The 21934-nt window shown below is 38.6% G+C and overlaps 2 protein-coding genes and 1 non-coding gene across 5 annotated transcripts in view; 1 reads left to right on the top strand and 2 right to left on the bottom strand.

Annotated features, from left to right (window-relative positions):
• Positions 1 to 3221: 3221 nt before the first annotated feature.
• ORC6 (origin recognition complex subunit 6) lies at positions 3222 to 9969 on the bottom strand. Of its 3 annotated transcripts, none has more exons than XM_045442625.1 (7): positions 9857 to 9969; positions 8503 to 8632; positions 6891 to 7054; positions 6582 to 6671; positions 4935 to 5047; positions 4401 to 4469; positions 3222 to 3788 (listed from the first exon to the last, which is right to left on the bottom strand). In XM_045442625.1, exons 1-7 carry the CDS (start codon positions 9919 to 9921, stop codon positions 3661 to 3663), a joined length of 759 nt encoding a protein of 252 aa, XP_045298581.1. In that variant the 5' UTR covers positions 9922 to 9969; the 3' UTR covers positions 3222 to 3660. The 3 variants fall into 3 exon arrangements, with proteins under 3 accessions (XP_045298581.1, XP_045298583.1, XP_045298582.1); XM_045442627.1 differs by lacking the exon at positions 9857 to 9969 and adding an exon at positions 9039 to 9699; XM_045442626.1 differs by lacking the exon at positions 6582 to 6671.
• Positions 9970 to 10285: 316 nt separating this feature from the next.
• VPS35 (VPS35 retromer complex component) overlaps positions 10286 to 21934 on the top strand; it is a 36752-nt gene continuing 25103 nt past the window's right edge. The window contains exons 1-5 of the mRNA XM_045442624.1: positions 10286 to 10492; positions 16320 to 16418; positions 17692 to 17788; positions 18872 to 18995; positions 20733 to 20915. Coding sequence (XP_045298580.1) covers positions 10490 to 10492; positions 16320 to 16418; positions 17692 to 17788; positions 18872 to 18995; positions 20733 to 20915 — 506 coding nt within the window. The 5' untranslated portion in view covers positions 10286 to 10489. The remainder of the gene's footprint in view (positions 10493 to 16319; positions 16419 to 17691; positions 17789 to 18871; positions 18996 to 20732; positions 20916 to 21934) is intronic.
• TRNAR-CCU lies at positions 21643 to 21715 on the bottom strand. The gene has a single exon. It is a non-coding gene; the product is annotated as a tRNA-Arg (tRNA).

The following is a 21934-nucleotide window of genomic DNA, read 5'->3' as shown; positions in this document are numbered from 1 at the left end:
AACAGGCAACAACCTCTTTGACCATGGCTGCAGCAACTTCTTACTTGATATGTCTCTAGAGGCAAGGGAAATAAAGGCAAAAATGAACTATTGGGACCCATCAAGATAAAAATCTCCTGCACAGCAAAGGAAACAATCAGCAAAACTAAAAGGCAACCGACAGAATGGGAGAAGATATTTGCAAATGACATATCAGATAAAGCATTAGTATCCAAAATCTATAAAGAACTTAACAAACTCAACACCCAAAAAACAAATAATCCAGTTAAGAAATGGGCAAAAATCATGAACAGTTTTCCAAAGAAGACACCCAGATGGCTAATAACCACATGAAAAGATGCTCAACATCACTCATCATCAGGGAAATACAAATCAAAACCACAATGAGATACCACCTCATGCCTGTCAGAATGGCTAAAATTAACAACCCAGGCAACAACAGATGTTGGTCAGGATGTGGAGAAAGAGGAATCCTTTTGCACTGGTAGTGGGAATGCAAATTGGTGCAGCCACTCTGGAAAACAGCACAGAGATTCCTCAAAAAATTAAAAATAGAATTACCCTATGACCCAGCAATTGTACTGTTAGGTACTTGTCCAAAGGATACAGGAGTGCTGTTTTGAAGAGGCACATGCACCCCAATGTTTATAGCAGCACTATTGACAATAGCCAAAGTATGGAAAGAGCTCAAATGTCCATCAACTGATGAATGGATAAAGAAGATGTGATATTTATATGTAATGGAATATTACTCAGTAATCAAAAAGAATGAAATCTTGCCATTTGCAACAACATGGATGGAACTAGACTGTATTATGCTAAGTGAAATAAGTCAATCAGAGAAAAACAAATACGTTTCCCTTACATATGGAATTTAAGAAACAACATAAGATGAATATAAGGGAAGTAAAAATAATATAAAATCAGAGAGGGAGACAAACCATAAAAGACTATTAAATACAATGAACAAAAATTGAGGGTCGCTAGCTGGTTGTTAGGTGGGGGAATGGGCTAAATGGGAGAGGGGAATTAAGGACACTTGTTGGGATGAACACTGGGTGTTACATGTAAGTGATGAATCACTAAATCTATTCCTGAAATCATTATTACACTATATATTAACTAACTTGGATTTAAATTTTTAAAAAGTGAAAAAAAAAAAAGTGTTGGCAAGGATGTAGAGTAATTGAACCCTTGTGTACTGTTGGTGGGAACATCATATAGTGCATCTACTAAACAGTTCCTCAAAATTTTAAAAATAGCATTCACATGATCTAGCAATCCCATTTCTGTGTATATATCCAAAAAGAACTGAAAGCAGGGTCTCAAAGAGATATTGTACCCCCATGTACCCCCATGCATTATATACAACAGCCAAAAGGTGGAAGCAACCCAAGTGTCCATTTATAGATGAATGGATCAACAAAATGTGGTATATCTATACCATGGACTACTATAATACCTCAAAATGGAAAGAAATTGACACATGCCATGAGAATGAACCTCAAGGACATAATTTTAAGTGAAATAAGCCACTCACAAAAAGACACTCTTGTACCGACCTAGAGTAGCCAAATTCAGATATAAACATATGGTAATTGCCAGGGAGGCAATTAGGAGAGGGACGAATAAGTTGCTTAATGGGTGTAATCAGCTACACAAGATGAAAAGAGCTCTGGAGATTGGTTGCTAACAGTGTGAATGTAACACTACTGAACTATGTATTTAAAAAATGATTAAGAAGCTATGTTTTATGCTAGGTACATTTTACAATTAAAAAAAAACGTGAATATGCTTAATTTTACTTGGTGATGAATAGACTGCTTTTCACTCAAAGCCAGAAATCTAAATCTTGGCATCAAATAAAAACAAATTATATACTTTCTTAAAATAAACTAGGAAAAGACTAACTTATTCATTTTAGATGAAAGCAATGAGCTACTATTTAAGGAATGCCTTCTAAGTACTATGCACTTTATAGAAATATTACCTTCAGTTCTCACAAGGCAGAGAATATCTCTACTTTATAAATGAGGAAACTGAAGCTCTTTTAAGGTTCTGAAATTTCCTTACAGTGGAAGTGGCAGAGTCACAATTTAAATACCAATGTATGTGCTTCCAAAGGCTCATGTTCATTTCCCTCTATCACAGGGCTTGCTAGACATTATGCCTGAGTTAGGATCATTTGACCGTGGCTTTTCTTTTAGATTTCCAGATCTTGGAAGGATCTGGAAATAAAAAGGGCAGGGGAAGAAATTACTCTTTTAAATGTTAGTCTGCTTTTTTTTTCTTCTTTAATGTTTATGTATTTATTTTGACAGAGAGAGAGAGAGAGAGAGACAGACAGACACACAGACAGAAAGGAGAGAGCACGTGCATGCTAGTTGGGGAGGAGCAGAGGGAGAGACAGAGAATCCCAAGCAGGCTCTGCACTGTTAGCGCAGAGCTGGAGGCTGGGCTCAATCTTATGAACCAGGAGATCATGACCTGAGCTGAAACCAAGAGTCAGTCAGACATTTAACTGACTGAGCCACCCAGGCATCCCAAGAAATCCCTCTTTTAGCACTCCAGGTCTATACAGCAGGTATTACATCTTACTTATAGCAAATAAAATACAACCCCTATTGATACTATTCTGAATAGATTTTAAAATTTGGATATTCTTCATGGCTATACTTGATTTAATTAAAATCATACCTGGCACAATGCCTCTGAGCCCCTAGCAATGTACCTTCCATAAAGGTCCTTTCTTATAGTTATAAAATAAGGAGTATTTTTAGTAAGGTTACATTCTTCACTATGTGGGTGTGAAAGAAAATAGCCCTCAGTCCATCTGACTTTTTAATATGCTGTTAATGTGTAATTCATTACATGAGACCTTTATATGTGAAGTTCTCTCTATATTCTAACATTTGCTAAATACTTACTTATACCAGGTACTGTGCTAAATGTTTTATATGTATCAGCTCAGATACACCTCCAAATTATTCTATGAAGTAGACACCATTTTTAGTCCTACTTATAGATGAGGCACGAAGAAGTTAATTAATTTTCTCAAGGTTCCATAGGTAGTTAAGTGGCTGTAAACTCAGGGAGTCTGATTCAAGAGTTTGTTGTCTAGTGAGCATTATTATGGTTCAGGATATGGCCTTTTTCTTCTAGAGTAGACAGTTTTTAGCATAGCAATGACTCCCCCAAACTGATGACAAGGGCAACCTGAATGCATATAAAAAGAAATATTTATTAACTCAGGCTGTACCATATACTGATTTAGTCAAACAAGAAATTTACACAAAAACCTAAGTAAAATCCATAGTACTCCATTCAGACCTGAATTTTATATTGATAGGACAGGAGAATGTCTTTTGCTTAAAACAAAAGAGCAAAATGGCTCCAATTCCATTTTGTAGGAATGCAGACCTGTGGGGAGCCAAAGCCATGCCAACCAGGCACTGTGCCTGACCTAATGAATTTGTCGCCCATGTCACCGGCCAGTTTGCTTCCAAGAACTCAGCCCCAGCACTGACTTCTTTGCTTTTAAGGCAATAGTCTTCGGATCCTTGTTATAAGAGTTCAAATAAAATTCCAAAGCCCTCACATCTTCATTGAGGTGGCAGATGTACTATTAGTTTGCAGCCAATGGCAGTCTGGAAGCTGAAATCACTCTGCTACAACCTTTTGTGCTTTGGCAGCATTTTCCAAAATTTTCCTTTTCCATTCTTCATAATCCTGTGTCAGATCTTCATCTTTCTGCAGTTTATGTGGTCTGTCTACTACCTTCTCTGTTTCTATGAAAGAAAATTTTCAAAAGTGTTTCAAAATTCTTACAAGTAAAAAAAAAAGTAACCTTGTTTCAAATATCTTATTAATTAAAAAATATGGAATATAATGCTGAAAACTGGAAACAGTAGCTAACACATTAGTTTTTTGCTCTTTTACTCCATGCACCTCACAACATCCTTAAAATAGTTAACATTTATCAAGCACCTATCTTGTGCTTCAAGACACTGAACCAAGAACTTCAATGGCATTATCTCATTCAACCCTCACCATAATTCTATGAAGTGGGTGCTAATATTAACCGCAAAAGATTAGAAAATTCAGGCTTACAGAAATAAGTGACTTTCCTAAAGTTCTAGAGTCAGTGGGTATTAAAGCAGGATGTGAACCTAAGCCGTTTGGCTTCAGATAGGTTCTTACATAATATTTCTATTAACTTCTTTAAATGACTACTTGGAAAAGTGGTCTTATCAAATAAATGATTGTTAGAATTTATTTAAAACCTGACTCTTATCAGGCAAGCAGCTAAAGCAGCACAGGACTATTCACTGCATTAAACTCACTGTACACTAATCCCACTGCACTAATTTCAAAGCTTGTCCAGTGTTAATACAACTTACCTTTTGCTGGAGGTTCAACCATTGTCTTCTTTTTCTTCTGTGGTGGAGTAGCTGAATCTCCAGCTTCTCCTTTAAGGGAAAAAACGTGTTACCTACTAACTAAATTTTCTCCTATTCTTAATTTTACTAGTTGGGCACATTTTGGATTACAAATAAAAATTAGATACTTTGACCAAATACTAGGATAAGGAGAAGGCAAATGATCTTGCCCTTCTCTTTTCTTTAGTTTCTCTTGTCAGACTTGAGAATCTTTTCTATTCTAGCTTATGTATATGAAGGCTAGCATTTAACATTGGAGCATGTTAACAGAAAATCTATTTTTCAGGCATGGAGTCATATAATCACAGGTGTTTTAAAGGTCATTATGCTACTTTATTTGAAAAACCAAATAATTTCTCACTAAAAACTTACCTGGTCCACATTAAATACAGAATTCAGAAAGCAGCCATTTTGCAAGTTTGAAAATATTAGGCTTTTACCAGTAAGTTTACATTTTCAAATAACACATTCTTGAAATATAGAATGAATACTCACTGTCAGCCTGCTGCCCAATCTTCTCTAATTGTTTACACAGTCGATCAAATATGGCTTTTTTCACACCAGATGTGGCTACCATTTTATTTTTATCCACCTTTAGCTTTAACACCCTATAAAAGAGTTTAATAAATTACTATTTTTAAGACCAGTATAGCTATCTCTGGCCAACCATATTATCAACTTATTTCCTTTCCACTCATGCTTTATGTTTAGTTTTCCTTTTATTCCAAACATACACTATTAGCTATAATCATGTAAATTTGCCTTTTAAAACACTTATTTAGTTGTTTGTTGGACTGACAGTTAAAATATAATGGGATCTGTTATGTAACAAAAGGGGCACACAGGGGCACCTGGGTGGCTCAGTTGGTTGGGCATACGACTTTGGCTCAGGTCATGATCTCACAGCTCATGGGTTCAAGCCCTGCATCAGGCTCTGTGCTGACAGGTCAGAGCCTGGAACCTTCTTCGGATTCTGTCACAGTTTCTCTCTGCCCCTCCCCCCTCTCTCTCTCAAAAATAAAAAAATTTTAAAAAAGGGGGCACACAGAAGACATCTGTACAGTGCTTCATGCCTTGAAGAACTCTCAGAATCTCAGATGTTACTAATTTGCTGAATGACAATCATAGCATTTTTAAGTGTTCAACTCACTTTAACCCACGATACTTATGTTTATACTATAGGAAGATAAATCACTTTCACCTCCCCAATTACCAATCACCTTCCTAATTACCAGTCCACAACAACTACTAATGAAATATACAAAAGACTTCTTGTTTAGGATAAATCTAGTCAAACCTTTGTTTGCTCAGTGTCATTTGGTTTCAAAAGTAGGGTTAGTGTTAATATTGTTTTTTGTAACAACCGCCATACTCTTTCTCCACATACACATATCTTTGTTGAAATAAAAGGACCTTTTCTATGAATGCCAATTAATCGTTCTAGGTGTGTAGCTAATAGAGCTAAACAACCAAAATTAGAGGCTGGGTAGTAAGAAACCGTCTTTACAGGACAACTATATTTTGTTTTATAAGGAGTTTCCCAGCAAGATAAAATAAGACAACTTTAGACAAAGATAACAGGAGTATTTCCAAGGTACCATTTCAGTATGCACAAAAATAACCCCAAATTTTAAAATTCAGATGTAAAAATTCATCACTGGTGTTTTCTAAATTATTTGAAAAACAGCTGCAATTGGTATTTAAAAAAGATAGGACTGGAATAATCATAAACCAGTTTTAATGACAGATTTCATTACTCTTAAAGGTAGACCCTGGGGGTGCCTGGCTGGCTAAGTCAGAAGAACATATGACTCTTGATCTTGGGGTTGTGAGTTTGAGCCCCACGTCAGGTGTATAGATTACAAAAGAAAATAAAAAACTTAAAAAACAAACCCTTAAAAAAAGAAAAAGAAAATAAATAAAACATGGACCCTTGGCAAGCAGACTACTGGCAACAGTGATCCAAATTGTCAGATATATTGTAGGCTAAACAGAATCTGGTCACTTGGCCACTATTCCTAATATTATTTATATGGGAAAATATGCTCTGTGTTGAAATAAACTGAATTAGAAGTCTTCTTTGGGAATGAGAAATCTCTTTGTGAACTGTGGACTTTTCTCAATATTAAAAGGCACACTTACTTGCATGCTGAAAGTAGTGCAGCAGTGGTGAAAAGTGGCCTGGATAAGTCGAGATCCAACTGCTGTGTTTGTGGAAGACTGGACTCATAGCTAAGGGAAAGCAGTGTTTGCAGAATTATTTGTTAAAAAATACTATTTCAAAGGAACTGAAAATGCATATGAGAACTTACTAAGCCATTTAAATGCATGAGCTCTACGTCATGTCACCTTACCATATTAGTTATTTTTTAAGACTGAAAATAGGACATTAGATAATTCTGCCTTTTGTATCAGTGTAAATTTTCAGTTAAGACTCTTTATGCTTCTTACCTTTGCAATATCTTTGAAGCCATGTTCACTGCTTCTGTACAGCTAAATTGTACAGCTAGGTCTCTTATTCCAATATTTGAATTCAGGCCCAGTAAACACTCAAAAGATTTAAGACGGCTCTGATACATCTTCTTGTTCAAACCAGAAAGTTTAATTAAATAAACCTTTAAAAGAAAAAAATGCATGAATCATAAAAATTATAATCATAATCATTCTATATTGGTGCCCTTAAACGTTTGTTTAGTAGGTCACCTTTTCAAAATTAATTAATTCTGTGACAACTGACTCTATCTAAACATTTAGCTTCATTTAGTCAAAAGTCAGTAATCATGTCAGGCAGAATTGAGTACTGCTTTCAAGGAGCTCACACTTTAGAAAGACAGTCATGCATAAGCACAGGTAATTTTAAAAAACAACATAGTGTTACTACAGCCATGCTGTGAATAAAAAAACAAAGGAGACACCCGTTTTTCAACAAAAGTCACAATGTGCAATTTAGTGGGAAAAGGATGGAGGGAAGTAGTGGGAGTGGGGGTGGGAAGGATGATTGTGTGGAGGAGGGAGAGGAGAGGCTAACTGGGAAACAGGAGGATCAACAACTGAGGGAAACCAACTACACCTGGGAAAGTCAAGGAAAGTTTCATGAAGGATGTAACAGCAAGGCAGGGTCATGGAAGACCTTGCCAGAAAAGAAATGCATGTTAAAAAAAAAAAAAAAGGTTGTTGCTTTACAAAGATGTAAGTCATTAAAGTGCATAGTCTGTTAAGCAAATAGTGTAGCTTGAGGTTAGTATTTAAGACAGGCTGGAGAGGGGCGCCTGGGTGGTGCAGTCGGTTAAGCGTCCGACTTCAGCCAGGTCACGATCTCGCGGTCCGTGAGTTCGAGCCCCGCGTCGGGCTCTGGGCTCTGGGCTGATGGCTCAGAGCCTGGAGCCTGTTTCCGATTCTGTGTCTCCCTCTCTCTCTGCCCCTCCCCCGTTCATGCTCTGTCTCTCTCTGTCCCCAAAATAAATAAACGTTGAAAAAAAAAAAATTTAAAAAAGACAGGCTGGAGAGTTTGACAGTAATGGGGAGCCAATGTCACCATTTGATGAGTATATCATTATGTGATATATACTGTGTTAAGTGTGTTACATACAGTATATGGTTTAATCCTCACAATAATCCAGCGAAATGGATATTCTTATCCCCACTTCATGAATGAGGAAACTGGAAGCTCAGAGCTAGTAACTGGTGGTACTGAGATTTGGTCTCAACATCTAACTCTTCCTGACTCCTAGCTTGTGCTCTCAACCACTGTGATACTGGAAGAAAAATACACATGGGTTTTAAAGCATGCGCTTTAGGAGGATGCTAGCAGCTGCATGAAAGATGGTCTTGAGTAAAGAAAGAGGCAGCCAAGGAAACTAGATGGTAAAGAGTAAAGGGAATTTTCTTCAACTTGACAAAAATGGTCTTGAAGTTTATCTAGAATAATCTTATCTAATAGCCAGAAAAATTCTAAAAAACAAGAGTTTAGTTAGAGTCTACTCTTTCCAATCAGAAATTAAAACATATGATTAAGTTTCAGTGTTGCAGAGGATTATTTAGACATTCAGTGGGACCTACTTACCCTGTCCAAGGGGCACTTCATACAGGAAGCTGCAAGATCCAGGCACATGACTGCATTGCTGGTTTCTGTGGTATGTGCAGACAGGCCATTACAGTTCACCTGGGACAGTCGCAAGTACTCCTCTGCTTTCCTGGTTATAAAGGCAACAGGCTCACTAAGACTCTTTTCCAGAAGTTTGCCCAACACTTTGGTAAACAATAAATACAGCTTGGTGGACTTCGTTCTGGGTCTAACTCCTATGCAAGTTTATGTGGGGGTGGGAGACAAGGTTCAGTAAGACAGAATCAGCCCTGACCTCAGACACCACTGTGCTTAAGTACTTCTAAGCAAAAGTAAGTTCTTCAATTGCTTAAAAACAAACAAACAAACAAACAAACAAACAGACAAACATACAAAAAAACCCCAACTTCTTTCATCCTTCCATTACTGGGACAAACATGAACTATTGCAGAGGCTGGCAGTTATACCAGGGTTCCTTCTTTTTACCCCTTCCTCTAAATCAGTGATTCTCAAATTTTAATGTACAAGACAATCACCTTGAGCTTGTGAAAACAGATTGCCGGGTCCCATCCTCGGGGTTTCTGATCAGTAGGCCTGAAATGGGACCCGAGAATTTGCATTTCTAAGGAGTGCCAAGATGATACTGATGTTGCTGGTCCAGGAACCACACTTTGAGAATGGCTGTTCTAAACGATTACTGAATTCAAGAGGTCTTACTTCAACTCTTAAGAAGTGCTTTCCTTTCTCTCCCTCAATTGAGCGCCAAAGCATCGGGCCTTGTCTTGCTCTCCACGCTTCAGCCACAACAGCTTTATTTCTAACCCTGGATTATGCAAAATGATTTTTTGTGCCGCTCTTCCCACATCTTCCGATAGCTGGCACCTTCTATAAATCTGGTCTCAGCAAAAGGGGCAGCCCCTCCAAGGCCTTTCTAGGATTTGTTTTTTTAATGAAAAGCAAACGCCAGGGCGCGCTCTGTGCTCCTCCCTCCCCCGCTTCCGGCACATCACCCAGTTTAGTTTTCTCCCTAGTTCTGTCATAGTAACCTCAATGGAGGTCTGTGTGGCTCACCACTGTAAAGAGACCCTCAATAAGGATCTGTGGAACGACCTAAGTTCTCCGACTTTTCCCTTCCCACCGAGACAGCTGTTCCTAAAGACATCTGCAATTGTCCCTTCTCGCCGGCTCATAAAAGCCCACTCTGCTGGCAAGTTTTTCCTGAGACAGGGCCTAATCCCACCCACTTCCGGCGTTCCCCCCTTACTGCAGCACTGCCTGACGCGCGGGAATGACTCGGACCTCGCCTGAGGGAAGGAAGTCTAAGGCCCGCTGAGGCGTGCACCGCCAAACCCACCTTAGCACATCTGGCTCGGCGATACCCAAGCGCGGTGCTAAACGCCGTATCAGCCCCGATTCCATGGCGCGAACTAATCTCGCGAACAGCTGCTACACGATGAAACCCGCGCGCAAACGCCGCGCCAGCCAGTGACGGCCAGGCCCCACTCCTCTAACTGCATCTGGATTGGCTGGGACAAGAAGTTGAGACCGTTCCACAAATCAAGCCTAGTCTTCCTTTTGCGCACGCGCAACGTGACTGCACGCCCCTGGACAGGTGAACTTGGACCGGCAGCTCCCACTTCTTCCATTCCTTCCGTCTTGACAAACTACTCAAACGACACCTTTACTTCCTGCTGTCTCGGCGGCAGGAGCCGCCGAGAGATTCCCCGCTACAGTGCACCTCCCCGCCCTCTCTCACACACTGTGGAGGGACAGGCTAGAACCCAGGTCCGTCAGTCCCTGGATAAGTGGCAGGAGCCAATAAACACGCGAGACTTGAGTTCCTAGAAGCGGGCCAATCGAGGAGCCGCCTGCAGGGTCCGAGGGCGGGGCTAAGGAGGGCGGGGTTTGGAGAGGCCGCAGCGTCACCTGACCGCAGGAGGCTTCGCGCGGGGTGGGTGCTGCTTGCTGCAGGCTTTGGGGAGTCGCCATGGTAAGTGTTGAGGGGCGGCGGGCCCCGGGCGGACCCTTCTTTCAACCTCTGCGCTCTCCCACCGCCCTGGAGCCTTGCGGGCGGAGTTGGGGCTCTGCAGCCTGATCGGGGCTAAGACCAGCCCGGCTTGGCCTGCGGGATGAGGACAGGCCGGGGAAGGCCGCAGGCGGGCAGATCCGAGATCGGGGTGGGCGGCGGCTCCTGATCGCGACGGTTGCTCTGGAATGGGGTAGCCTTTTCGAGGGGGTGTCTCGGCCTGTAGGCTCTGAGGTCCATGAAGGCCTGCTGCCACCTCTTGAGTGGAGTCGGCCACCGCCGCGCCTTGAGGGGAATACCGGGTCTAAGCGTCAGGCTGAGTCGGGGGCGTGCAGTGGGCCTGAGACTCCGAGGTGGCGTAGGGATCCGCCCAGAGATTGCTCTGTCGCTGGCGTGCGTTTCCACCTTTGTGCCTGGTAGTGCTCTGTTGTCCCCACGCCCTTTTCTTGTACAAGAAATACCTACCGGAGGGGCCAAGTGGTGTCTTGGCCTTTTTCGGCCTCATAGCCCCCTTCCACTGCTGTGTTTGTCAGCGATTTCTAGGGACTCACGTGAATTTCCTGGAAGGACTCTTGCTATCTGATATCCATTAAGTAGGACAGAAAGGAGACTTCTTGTTTCCTTTAACGTTTGTTTATCCGGTACCTTGGCTATATTACATGTCTTCTCATTGATGAAATCTAAGTATTTTATTTGCTGGAAGTAGGCATTCATTCTTGTTAGCTCCTCTTCGTGGTGGCAGCAAATCGTGATGTGGCTGTTGGCCTGTAAACTTGAACTTCCTCAAAATGTAAATCCATGTGCCTAGTTTCCACAAAGGCAAGTTGTCACTTGCATTTTATTAGCTTTTGACATAATCTGCAGTGTATAAACCATGTTTTGGGGGTGTTGGTGTATTCTATGTAATTTTAATGATCTCATTATTCAGTTCATGTAGACAGGCTTTTATAAACCTCTAAGCCTGGAAACAGACTTCACTTTAAATGTGTTAATGCCAGAAAGCAGGATTAAATGTTTGACATACTACTTTCATATAATATATTGCCGTACAAGATGATTTTGTGTATTTCTCAGAATTTTTACAATAGAGAACTGATGTAAGGACGATGTAAAAATTTAGCGAGGATGTGTCAGTTTCTCAACATTTATGGATTGATATGTACAGTGTTTTGTAATGGAAAGCACTTAATTAAGGATCTTTTGTACACCTCAGTTCTGTACTGGGTGAACCAGTTTGAAGCAGTGAGCTGGACACACGGTCCTGTCCTCATGGACATTTTTGGGAAAGGAAACTTGGCTGTTAGTCTTGTCACAGTCAGTGTTTCTGTGAATTGGGCGAGTCATTCATTCTTCTTTGAGTCTCACTGAAAACAACTGTTGGCTTCTTTGGCTCTTCCCCGTCCTAAAATTCTGGGATACAATTCAATTCAACTATATTGTATGCCTTCTAATGTCAGTGCTAGGCACTGGAAACAAACATGGTCCTTACTGTCCAAGAGCTTAAGAGTGTCTAACAGGGAAGATATGCTTATGGAACTTAATGTAATATAGTCTTTACAGTCTTTATTAGCACTGTCAACTCAGTGTTGTGGGGTCATAGAGGGAGAGAGTTCTGCTTCAGGAGCCTGAAAAAGACTATAGAAAGTGACATGTGAACTGAGACAGTGAGTAAGGTAAGCAGAAATTCTCCAGGTGGAGGAGAAGGAGCATTGCCAATAGGTGAAGCTGAGAGAAGTGAATGCTCATGGTGTGTACCAACATAGAATTCCTGGAGAAATTTATTGGTAAATGAAGTTGGAGCCAGTTTAGCGTTCAAATTGTATTTTGAAATTCCCAAGCCCTCATCATCCTTAATGCTCTGTACTTCAGTTGTAATGTTGTGAAAGGAAAAGAAAGGGAAGGGAAGGAAAGAAAGCAAAGGAAAACAAAAGAAAATACAAAATTTCTGATTTTGAGAAAAATAAAATAGTGCTTTCACTAAATATGATGAAATTCTGTATCTTTGTGAGAGTGGTTATTTTCACTTTACAGTTGATTTGCATTGTGTTAGGATTACATCTACAGCATATCAGTGAAAAAATGGACCAGTAAATAAGTGGCTAGGATGGGTGGAGACAATTGCTTGTATCTGATGGGGGTATAATAATAATAACACTTAAAAAGTGCTTATTACTAAGTGCTAGGCATGTTCTGAGCTCTGTGTCATTTCATTTATTCCTCATAATAGTATAAGTACTCTTACTGTTCCTGTTTGATAGAAGAGGAAATGAATGCACATTGTTTGAATGGAGAGTAATTTTATAAGTGATCCGTTCATAATGGATCACTTTCTCTGCCTTTCTCTGAACCGTGTAATTGTATAGACTTAGGAGGACTGTTTGGCCTGGGTCTCAAGCTAAGGTGAGCCTAGTCACAAATGTTAATTTGATCTTGATTCTTTAGTGTTTCCATTTTTCTCTGACCCATGTAACTGCTAAGTATAGAGTCATTTGTAAATGAGGAACCACTTCTATAAGTGAGGAGACATTGATTACCTGGCTCATGTTTAATGAGAGCATGTTCGTAACATTTCTTACTGTTCTTGCTGTATGTGACACTTCCCAGGGAGGGCATCAAGACACTCCCTTAGAATAGCCATATTATGGCTACATTTGTATAATAGCTACATTGTCCTGGGAGTAATATCTAAAAATACATTTCTTTATTATAGCTTTAGTTTTTCATTTGTAGCCTACTTTGTAATAAGGGTGTAATTTTCTACATTTTGTATTTATGTTTCTATTTTAAACCCAGTTGATACAAAATAGAAGAATTTTGCTACAGTTTTATTTATAAATCACTGAATCTATTTAGTTCTATACAAATATTTTTACAATTGTAGTCTCTTTGTAACCAGTTATACTTGCTATATTAAAGTAATTTTATACAGAATAGCCAAAAGGTGGAAGCAACCCAAGTGTCCCATCAATAGATGAATAAACAAAATGTGGTATATACATATGATGGAATATTATTCAGCCTTGAAAGGAAAGGAAATTCTGACACATGCTACAACATGGTTGAGCCTTGAAAACATGCTAAGTTGAAATGGCCAGATACAAAAGTGTATGATTCTACTTATATGAGGTACCTAGAGAAGTCAGACTCAAGAGAAAGTAAAATGGTGGTTTCCTGGCATGGAGTGGAGAATGGGGGATAATTTTATGGGTAGAGAGTTTCCCTTGGGAAAGATAAAAGGCTGTTGGAGATGGATGGTTGGTGATGACTGTGCAACAGTGTGAATGTACTTAATGCCACTGAACTGTACACTTAAAAATGGTTAACATGGCAAATTGTGTAAGTATTTTACCACAATAAAAAATAATTATAAAAATTGCTTGACGTATAAATATTTATCTCTAAGTTGATCATCTGAATGTAATGAAATCTGTTGATTCTAATAATTGTTAAATCTATTCCATCTAGAGATAAAGAGCCAAAAAAAAAAAAAAAAATCCAAACTATAGTTTGATGTCACTGAAGTTCTCAGAGGACTAGCCCAGGATGAATAGCGAATTTCATTAAGTCAGAATCCTCAGATGCTGGTGTTGTCTTTGCCTCTGAGACCAACATTTAACACTAATAGTTCTGCTGTGTAAATTAATGTTCCCTTTAAGTTTAGTTTAAAAGACATAACTTTTTCTTTGAAATTTGTGTATGCTTGTGAAGAAGTGTGGTCATAGGGAAGCACAGGTTACTAGAGTTTGCCATGGGAAAAAGATAGAGACGCTTAGCATTTCTTGTTATTAGCTTTCCCCTCTTTACAAAATTAGACCAAGAGAAAACTTTCCACTTTTATAAGTGATTATAATTCAGAAATGGGTTTTATGTGGTTTTTGTTACTCTCAAATTCATTGTTGTTTTGATTGTTAGATATTGGAACAGACCAGATTGAACTTTCACGTTTATGTGTAAGTCTTTGCTGCCTTCCTTTCCATCTTATTGTGTAAGAGGGATTTTATCTTTGGTTATTTTTTTTTTATTAAGGTGAAATTTATATAACATAAGATTAGCCATTTTAAAGTGAACAACTTAGTGACATTTAGTACATTCGCAGTATTGTGCAACTATTTCTGTCCAGTTCCAAAACATTTTTATCACTCCCAAAGGAAACCCTATACTCATTAAGCAGTTATTCCCTGAGTCTCTCTTCTGGTAACCACCAGTGTACTTTTTTTTTTTTTTTTTTAATGTTATTTTTTACCAGTAGAGCACAGATGCACATGTGTGTGTGCCTGAGTGGGAGAGGGACAGAGGGAGGCAGACAGAGGCTCGGAAGTGGTGCAGGGAGCCCTACGCAGGGCTTGAACTCACGAACCATGAGATAATGACCTGAGCCAAAGTTGGAAGCTTAACCAACTGAGCCTCCCAGGCGCCCCTCTACTTTCCGTTTCTATGGATGATTTGCCTATTCTGGATATTTTATATGAATGGACTCATACAATATGTGGTCTCTTTTTTGTCTGGCTTCTTTCACTTAGCAAGATGTTTTTTAGTTTCATTCGTGTCACATATATCACTACTTTGTTCCTTTTCATGACTGAATAATATTCCAGTTTACGTGTTTATGTATATGTGTATACCAGAACTTAACTATTCATCTATTGATTCTTTAGTCATTTTTTTAATTAAACACGTAACCTGAACATTCTAAAACCAACTCATTCTTTCCTACAGTGAACATTTGTGAATATCACATAACCTAATATAAAAATGACCATCATTTACAATTGCAGTACAGTGCATTTATAGAGTGTAGAGGTGTAAACACGTTTACACAGCATAAAGGAGGGTGTAGTTAATTCTGCTTGACAGGTAAATCTAATTAATTTTGCAAATAAGGTTTTGCTGGTAACAAACTGAAGAGTACATAATATTTTGTCCATTATAGCTATAGATTTTTCTATTTGAAATGGTAAGGTAGGTACTTGAGAGTACTCCTATGGTCTTCTACATCAGTCACTAATATTAGTTTCAGTTATTTTATTTCTAAGCTTTTTAGTTCCTTGTTCTATATTGCCTGAAAAGGTCAGTGTTCCATAAACTGGCTTCTTGATCTAAGAATAGACTAAAATGCAGATGAAAAGTAGTATGGAGAAAAAAAGAGGCTTTTAGAGATTTGGGTTACACTATACCTATCACAAAGACTAGATTGATTGGATGGCTGTGTTTGGGTTGTATTTAAACTAACACCACATGTTTTTTGAGGCCAACCTGCTAACAAGTATGTTGAATCAGTTTCTGAGAGAGAAGAAATTCTGTCTACATTACTGTTCCCCTTTGGCATTATTTTGCTGTTAACTTAGATGACTGGGTTCAATAGTTGTCAAAAATAGATAAATGGGCTTGAGATCTAGAACTGGAATGAGCTTATATGAAAGCTTTGGAAAAGGGCTATGGCTAGAGCTATGGAAATAACAGATTTTTATTTTTTTATTTTAATTTTATTTATTTTTAAAAGTTTATTTAGAGAGAGGGAGAGAAGTGCGCAAGCACATGGGTGTGTGGGGGGGGGAGGAGGGGAGGGCGGGGGGGGGAGAGAGAGAGAGATAGAGAGAGAGAGAATGAATATGAATCCTATGCAGGCTCCACCCATGTGGGGCTGGATCCCATGAACTGCAAGATCATGACCTGAGTGGAAATCAAGTGTCGGACGCTTAACCCACTGAGCCACCCAGGCACCCCAGAAATAACAGATTTTTTAGAGGAGAGTGTTAATGGGACATTAATGGAAATATTTTTTATTTTTCAGCCTACAACACAGCAGTCACCTCAGGATGAGCAGGAAAAGCTCTTGGATGAAGCCATCCAGGCTGTGAAGGTCCAGTCATTCCAGATGAAGAGATGCCTGGTAAGAATGTCAATATGAAAGCAGAATTTCAATCTGGGTTTTCTTAAGTCCTATAGCATCACTTCTTCTGTCTTTATCCCACATCCCTCAAGCACTGTGTGGAGCAATTCCAACAGAGAGCCCTGTTTACTTGCATTTGCATTTATGATTTGGAATTGTCTCTTCTCTACCAGAATGTAAGCTCCAGGAGGACAAGAAACCCTATCATCTATTTACACATAGTGTTGATCTACATACCAATATCTGACCTTAGTTACTAGCCTCATTGATTCTATATCTCAAATCTGAGGAGTACTTGACATATAATGGGTGCTTAATAAATATTTGTTGAGCAAATATATTTAAAAGCTTTCGGTTTGGATTATTCAGCTTTTTTTTCTATCTTGAAGACTTTTTGTTTCTATCCTGAATAGATACATATTTTTTGCAGCAACCAACTTGAAAATTATCCTTACACCAGTTTCTGTGTTTTCATATTCTAAAAGACAGGGTAGGAGGTAATCTGTATAGAAACTATGGATTCTCTGCATTAAAATTTATGAAATGGAACCAGAGACGCCGGTACTTCAAGTTATAAGTTGCTCTGATGATGATGATGATGATAATACCTTATCTTTGTAAAGTGTCTTATAGTTTCTAAAGCTTAGCAATATGCCATTTTAACCAATTATACCTACTGTATTTTTTTCTTACAAAAAAGTGTGTTGGAATGGAGAAGACGGTGGGTATGGAACTTGGTATTGCTTGCTTCTGTTTTTTCTGAGTCTGAATATTGCTTTCTGTATCTGCAGGCATTTTTTGTATTTATGTGTTCAGTGGACACATGGGCATTGTGAGGAGGAAAACATACTTAAAAGGATAGTCATTTCATACATATCTGAAGAGTCTTTACTTGTGGCAAAGCATTAGTATGGCATTACTTGTGGCAAAGCATTAGTATGGCATTACTTGTGGCAAAGCATTAGTATGGCAAAGAATTAGTATGCCAGCCCTCTTGATTGTAGGAAATGTGAATTAATGGAGCTAGTTTCATAGTCACTAGGGGTTGAAAAGATTAGAGTTATGCCAGGAAGTTTGCAGTCCTAGTTACAGATGACTTGCTAATAAGCTTTGCAGTCCTGATGAACCATGAATCTTTTTCTTTCAGTAGAGAGAATGTAAAGTGAAACTAACCTGATTTGCATGTGATTAAAATAATTTAAGTACTACATACTATATAACAAATCCAAGTTAAATGAAAGCTTTCTCATCAGTTCTCTTGGTATTTCTGTAGGACAAAAACAAGCTTATGGATGCTCTGAAACATGCTTCTAATATGCTTGGTGAACTCCGGACTTCTATGTTATCACCAAAGAGCTACTATGAACTTTGTATCTTTTGAATGTTGAAGATTGAACATTTTCATCATACTTTTTTTCTTGATAAGGCCATATTTTGTTTGTTCCTTATTATGTTTTTCTGGTTTTACATTATTTTTCATTGTCTTAACCAAATAGTACTCCATGGAAATTTTGTGAGAAAAAGAAAAACTGAATATCAGAAACCCTTTTTCTATGCCTAAACTTCTTTAAATAGGTTGTTGCAGTTTCCAGTCCCTTCATGAAGGATATTGAAGCTATTAGGCAGTTGGTTCTTTAATGCTTAGATTTTGTTATGCAGTATTCTGAAGTGGAAATGAATTCAATGCTTTGCCATTTTAAAACCCTCTAGTAGTATGTTAGGCAATCCTTGTTTATACCCCTTTGCTTTACCAGACTATCTTTAAAAACCCTTATTTTATTTTTTTTCTTTAACATTTTATTCCATTTATTTTTTAAGTTTTTAATCACCTGGTGCTCATTGTGACAAGTGCCCTCCTTAATCCTCATCACCTGTTTCACCCATCCTCCAACTCCTGTCCCCTCTGGTAACCATCAGTTTGTTCTTTATAGTTAAGGGTCTCTTTATTGGTTTGTCTCTCTTTTTTTTCTCTTTGTTCATTTGTTTTGTTTCTTAAATTCCACATATGAGTAAACAGAAACTTTATTAAAAATTTTTTTTAAATGTGTCTTTATTATTGAGAAAGGGAGAGACGGACCACGAGCAGGGGAGGGACAGAGAGAAAGGGAGACACAGGCTCTGAGCTCTTAGCACAGAGCCTGATGTGGGCTCGAACTCATGAACTGTGAGGTCATGACCTGAGCTGAAGTTGGATGCTTAACCAACTGAGCCACCCAGGCACCCCATAAAACCTTTATTTTAAAATAAGGAAAACCCACTGAAATTGTCTTCACTTAAACACATACTTTTTTGAAGGACTAATGTTTAAAATATCTGCCCAGTGGTTTAATGACTGCAACAGGTTCCATTGTATTGCTTAGGCTGGCATTGTTTCTCGGCCTTTTGGCTAAGATCAAGTGTTGTATTGCTTAGGCTGGCTTAGCTTTATTTGAGTCCTTAATCGTAATGAAAAGATATGGCTATTTCTGATGAACTACACTATTTGGAGGTCTACCTGACAGATGAATTTGCTAAAGGAAGAAAAGTGGCAGATCTCTATGAACTTGTACAGTATGCTGGAAACATTATCCCAAGACTGTAAGTAATTGAGAATTTGAGGGCTTTTATAACTGCATTTTCCACTTTATGTTATAGCCTTTAAACTTTGATTTTTAAAAATCATTTTTTTTTTTTTATTTTTTTTTTTTTTTTTAATTTTTTTTTTTCAACGTTTATTTTTTTATTTATTTTTGGGACAGAGAGAGACAGAGCATGAACGGGGGAGGGGCAGAGAGAGAGGGAGACACAGAATCGGAAACAGGCTCCAGGCTCTGAGCCATCAGCCCAGAGCCCGACGCCGGGCTCGAGCTCACGGACCGCGAGATCGTGACCTGGCTGAAGTCGGACGCTTAACCGACTGCGCCACCCAGGCGCCCCTAAAAATCATTTTTAAGGTTACTTAATTTCTTGACAAATTGAGATTAGCATTTTGGTAGAAAGTCTAGGTTTTCTTTTTTCTTTTTTTTTTTAATGTTTTTACTTATTTTTTTAATTTTTTTTTTTTTAACGTTTATTTATTTTTGAGACAGAGAGAGACACAGCATGAACGGGGGAGGGGCAGAGAGAGAGGGAGACACAGAATCGGAAGCAAGCTCCAGGCTCTGAGCCATCAGCCCAGAGCCCGACGCGGGGCTCGAACTCGCGGACCGCGAGATCGTGACCTGAGCTGAAGTCGGACCCTCAACCGACTGAGCCACCCAGGCGCCCCTGTTTTTACTTATTTTTAAGTACAGAATTACAGAATACGAGTTGGGGATGTGCAGAGAGGGAGGGAGACACAGAATCCGAAGCAGGCTCCAGGCTCTGAGCTGTCAGCACAGAGCCTGATGCGGGGCTCGAACTCACAGACTGCAAGATCATGACCTTAGCTGAAGTCGGATGCTTACCCGACTGAGCCACCCAGGTGTCCCCCCCCCTTTTATTTTTTTAATATTTATTTTTGAGAGAGAGAGCACACACACATGCGCACACACAAATGTGGGCAAGGGCAGAGAGAGAGGGAGACAGAATCTGAAGCAGGCTCTGATCTGTCAGCGCAGAGCCTGATGTGGGGCTCGAACTCATGAACTGTGAGATCATGACCTGAGTCAAAGTTGGACACTTAAGCAACTGAGATACCCAGGCACCCCAATACTCTGTGTTTTCTTTTAAGGTTTTAGGGTATGATTAATTTTACTTTTTATATAGATAGTTGAGGAATTTTTGAAATAGAAAAGTAGACTTACTGTTTTGTTTAATGTCGTGACTACTAGAAAAATTAATGATGTTTATTCTCTTCCTAATGTGTAAAGGTGATTATGATACTCGTGTGTATATATATATGTATGTAAATATACATAACCTGTATGTAAATATATATGTAAGTTGGGGGGAGGGTCAATGAGTGGTTTTCTCTCTTTATAAGTTCTCTCTTTTTAAGTTTATTTTTGAGACAGAGCATTCAAGTGAGCGGGGAAGGGTAGAGAGAGGGAGACAGAGGATCTGAAGTGGGCTCTGTGCTGACAGCAGAAAGTCCGATGCGGGGCTTGAACCCACAAACCACGAGATCATGACCTGAGCTGAAGTCAGATGTTTAACTGACTGACCCACTCAGGCACTGTGGTTATATTATAAATTAGATATTTTTTCATTATGCAGAAGAAAAACATGGTTCCTGTCTTAATAGGTTTGTAGTCAGTATGTTTGGACATAGTCAAATTCTTGACTTGAATATTTTACTTATTTATTTTTGAATATTTTATTTTTAATCAAATATTTTCCTCATAATTCCCCTAGTTATCTATTGATCACAGTTGGAGTTGTATATGTCAAATCGTTTCCTCAGTCCAGGAAAGATATTTTGAAAGATTTGGTAGAAATGTGTCGTGGTGTGCAACATCCCTTGAGAGGTTTATTTCTTCGGAACTATCTTCTTCAGTGTACCAGAAATATCTTACCTGATGAGGGAGAGCCAACAGAGTAAGTGATTTTCTTTCTTGATTTAGTTGTAAGATTTTTTTGTTGTAGAATATGCAAGAAGTATAGAAAAGTGTTTGTAAGAAAATAAATCTCAGTAATTCTCCTCCCCACACCCAACTAGCGACTTGTAGCATTTCATGTATGTATTTCCCTTGTGATACAGAACTCTTGAGCATGTGTGGTGTGATGTAAAATGTACTATTATGAAATTTATGTCTGTGGATTATTAGAACCTGCTTTTTTCATTTAACACAATTGGGAGCATTTTTCCATTATGTTAAGTATTCTTTGAAACTGTAACCTTTTAAATTACATTTATGATGAATTCATGAGGTATGATTAACTTTTTCCACAAGTGAGGCTAATTTTCATATTGTTTCTTGAGTATCTTATCAGTTTTATAATTTATGGACTGGATAACCTGGATATAAGAGACTTAAGTTATCTGTGTACACAAATTACATATTAACTCCAAAACTGAAAAAACAAAAGCCTTTCAGTGAGAGCCCCATCTCTTGTGTGACCAGTATTCTAGTACCCACATCCATTGCACTTTTATTCTACAAGTGTAGATAGTCAGCCAGCTGTGGTCTTCAACCAACTAGATGAACTATTTATGTGAAGATTCTGTAGATTGAGGAACTTAATTTCTTTTTGTTTAATTTTATTTATTCATTTATTCATTTTTATTATTTTTTTATTATTATTATTTTTTAGGTAATCTCTACACCCAACATGGGGCTTGAACCCGTGACCCTGAGATCAGGAGTCACATGCTCTACCAACTGAGCCAGCCAGGCACCCCTTATTTATTTATTCATTTATTTCTAAGGTGCACAATTCGATAGTTTTTAGTATATCTACATCAGTTCCTTTTTAAGGGAAAAAGAATATAATAAAAATTTACCATGCATGTGACAAAGTTAAACAGTATAGAAGAGATAAAAACTTAACAGTGCTGAGGAGATGGCGAAGTTATTTGTTTTATTATGATTTGACTGCCACTTTTGAGCATTTAT

This window comes from Leopardus geoffroyi, chromosome E2, assembly GCF_018350155.1.
Source record: "Leopardus geoffroyi isolate Oge1 chromosome E2, O.geoffroyi_Oge1_pat1.0, whole genome shotgun sequence".
Classification (NCBI taxonomy): Eukaryota; Metazoa; Chordata; class Mammalia; order Carnivora; family Felidae; genus Leopardus; species Leopardus geoffroyi.
The sequence above is the reverse complement of the archived record's forward strand: the minus strand, read 5'-3'. Positions and strand labels throughout refer to the sequence as shown.

What these genes read in the sequence shown, in the direction of transcription:
- ORC6 (XM_045442625.1), bottom strand. Translation starts at nt 9,921, where the DNA reads ATGGAATCGGGGCTGATACGGCGTTTAGCACCGCGCTTGGGTATCGCC. An exon ending in GATTGGGCAGCAGGCTGACA is followed by an intron (nt 4,470 to 4,934) that starts GTGAGTATTCAT and finishes TTTCCCTTAAAG; the next exon opens with GAGAAGCTGGAGATTCAGCT. An exon ending in GGTTGAACCTCCAGCAAAAG is followed by an intron (nt 3,789 to 4,400) that starts GTAAGTTGTATT and finishes TTTCTTTCATAG; the next exon opens with AAACAGAGAAGGTAGTAGAC.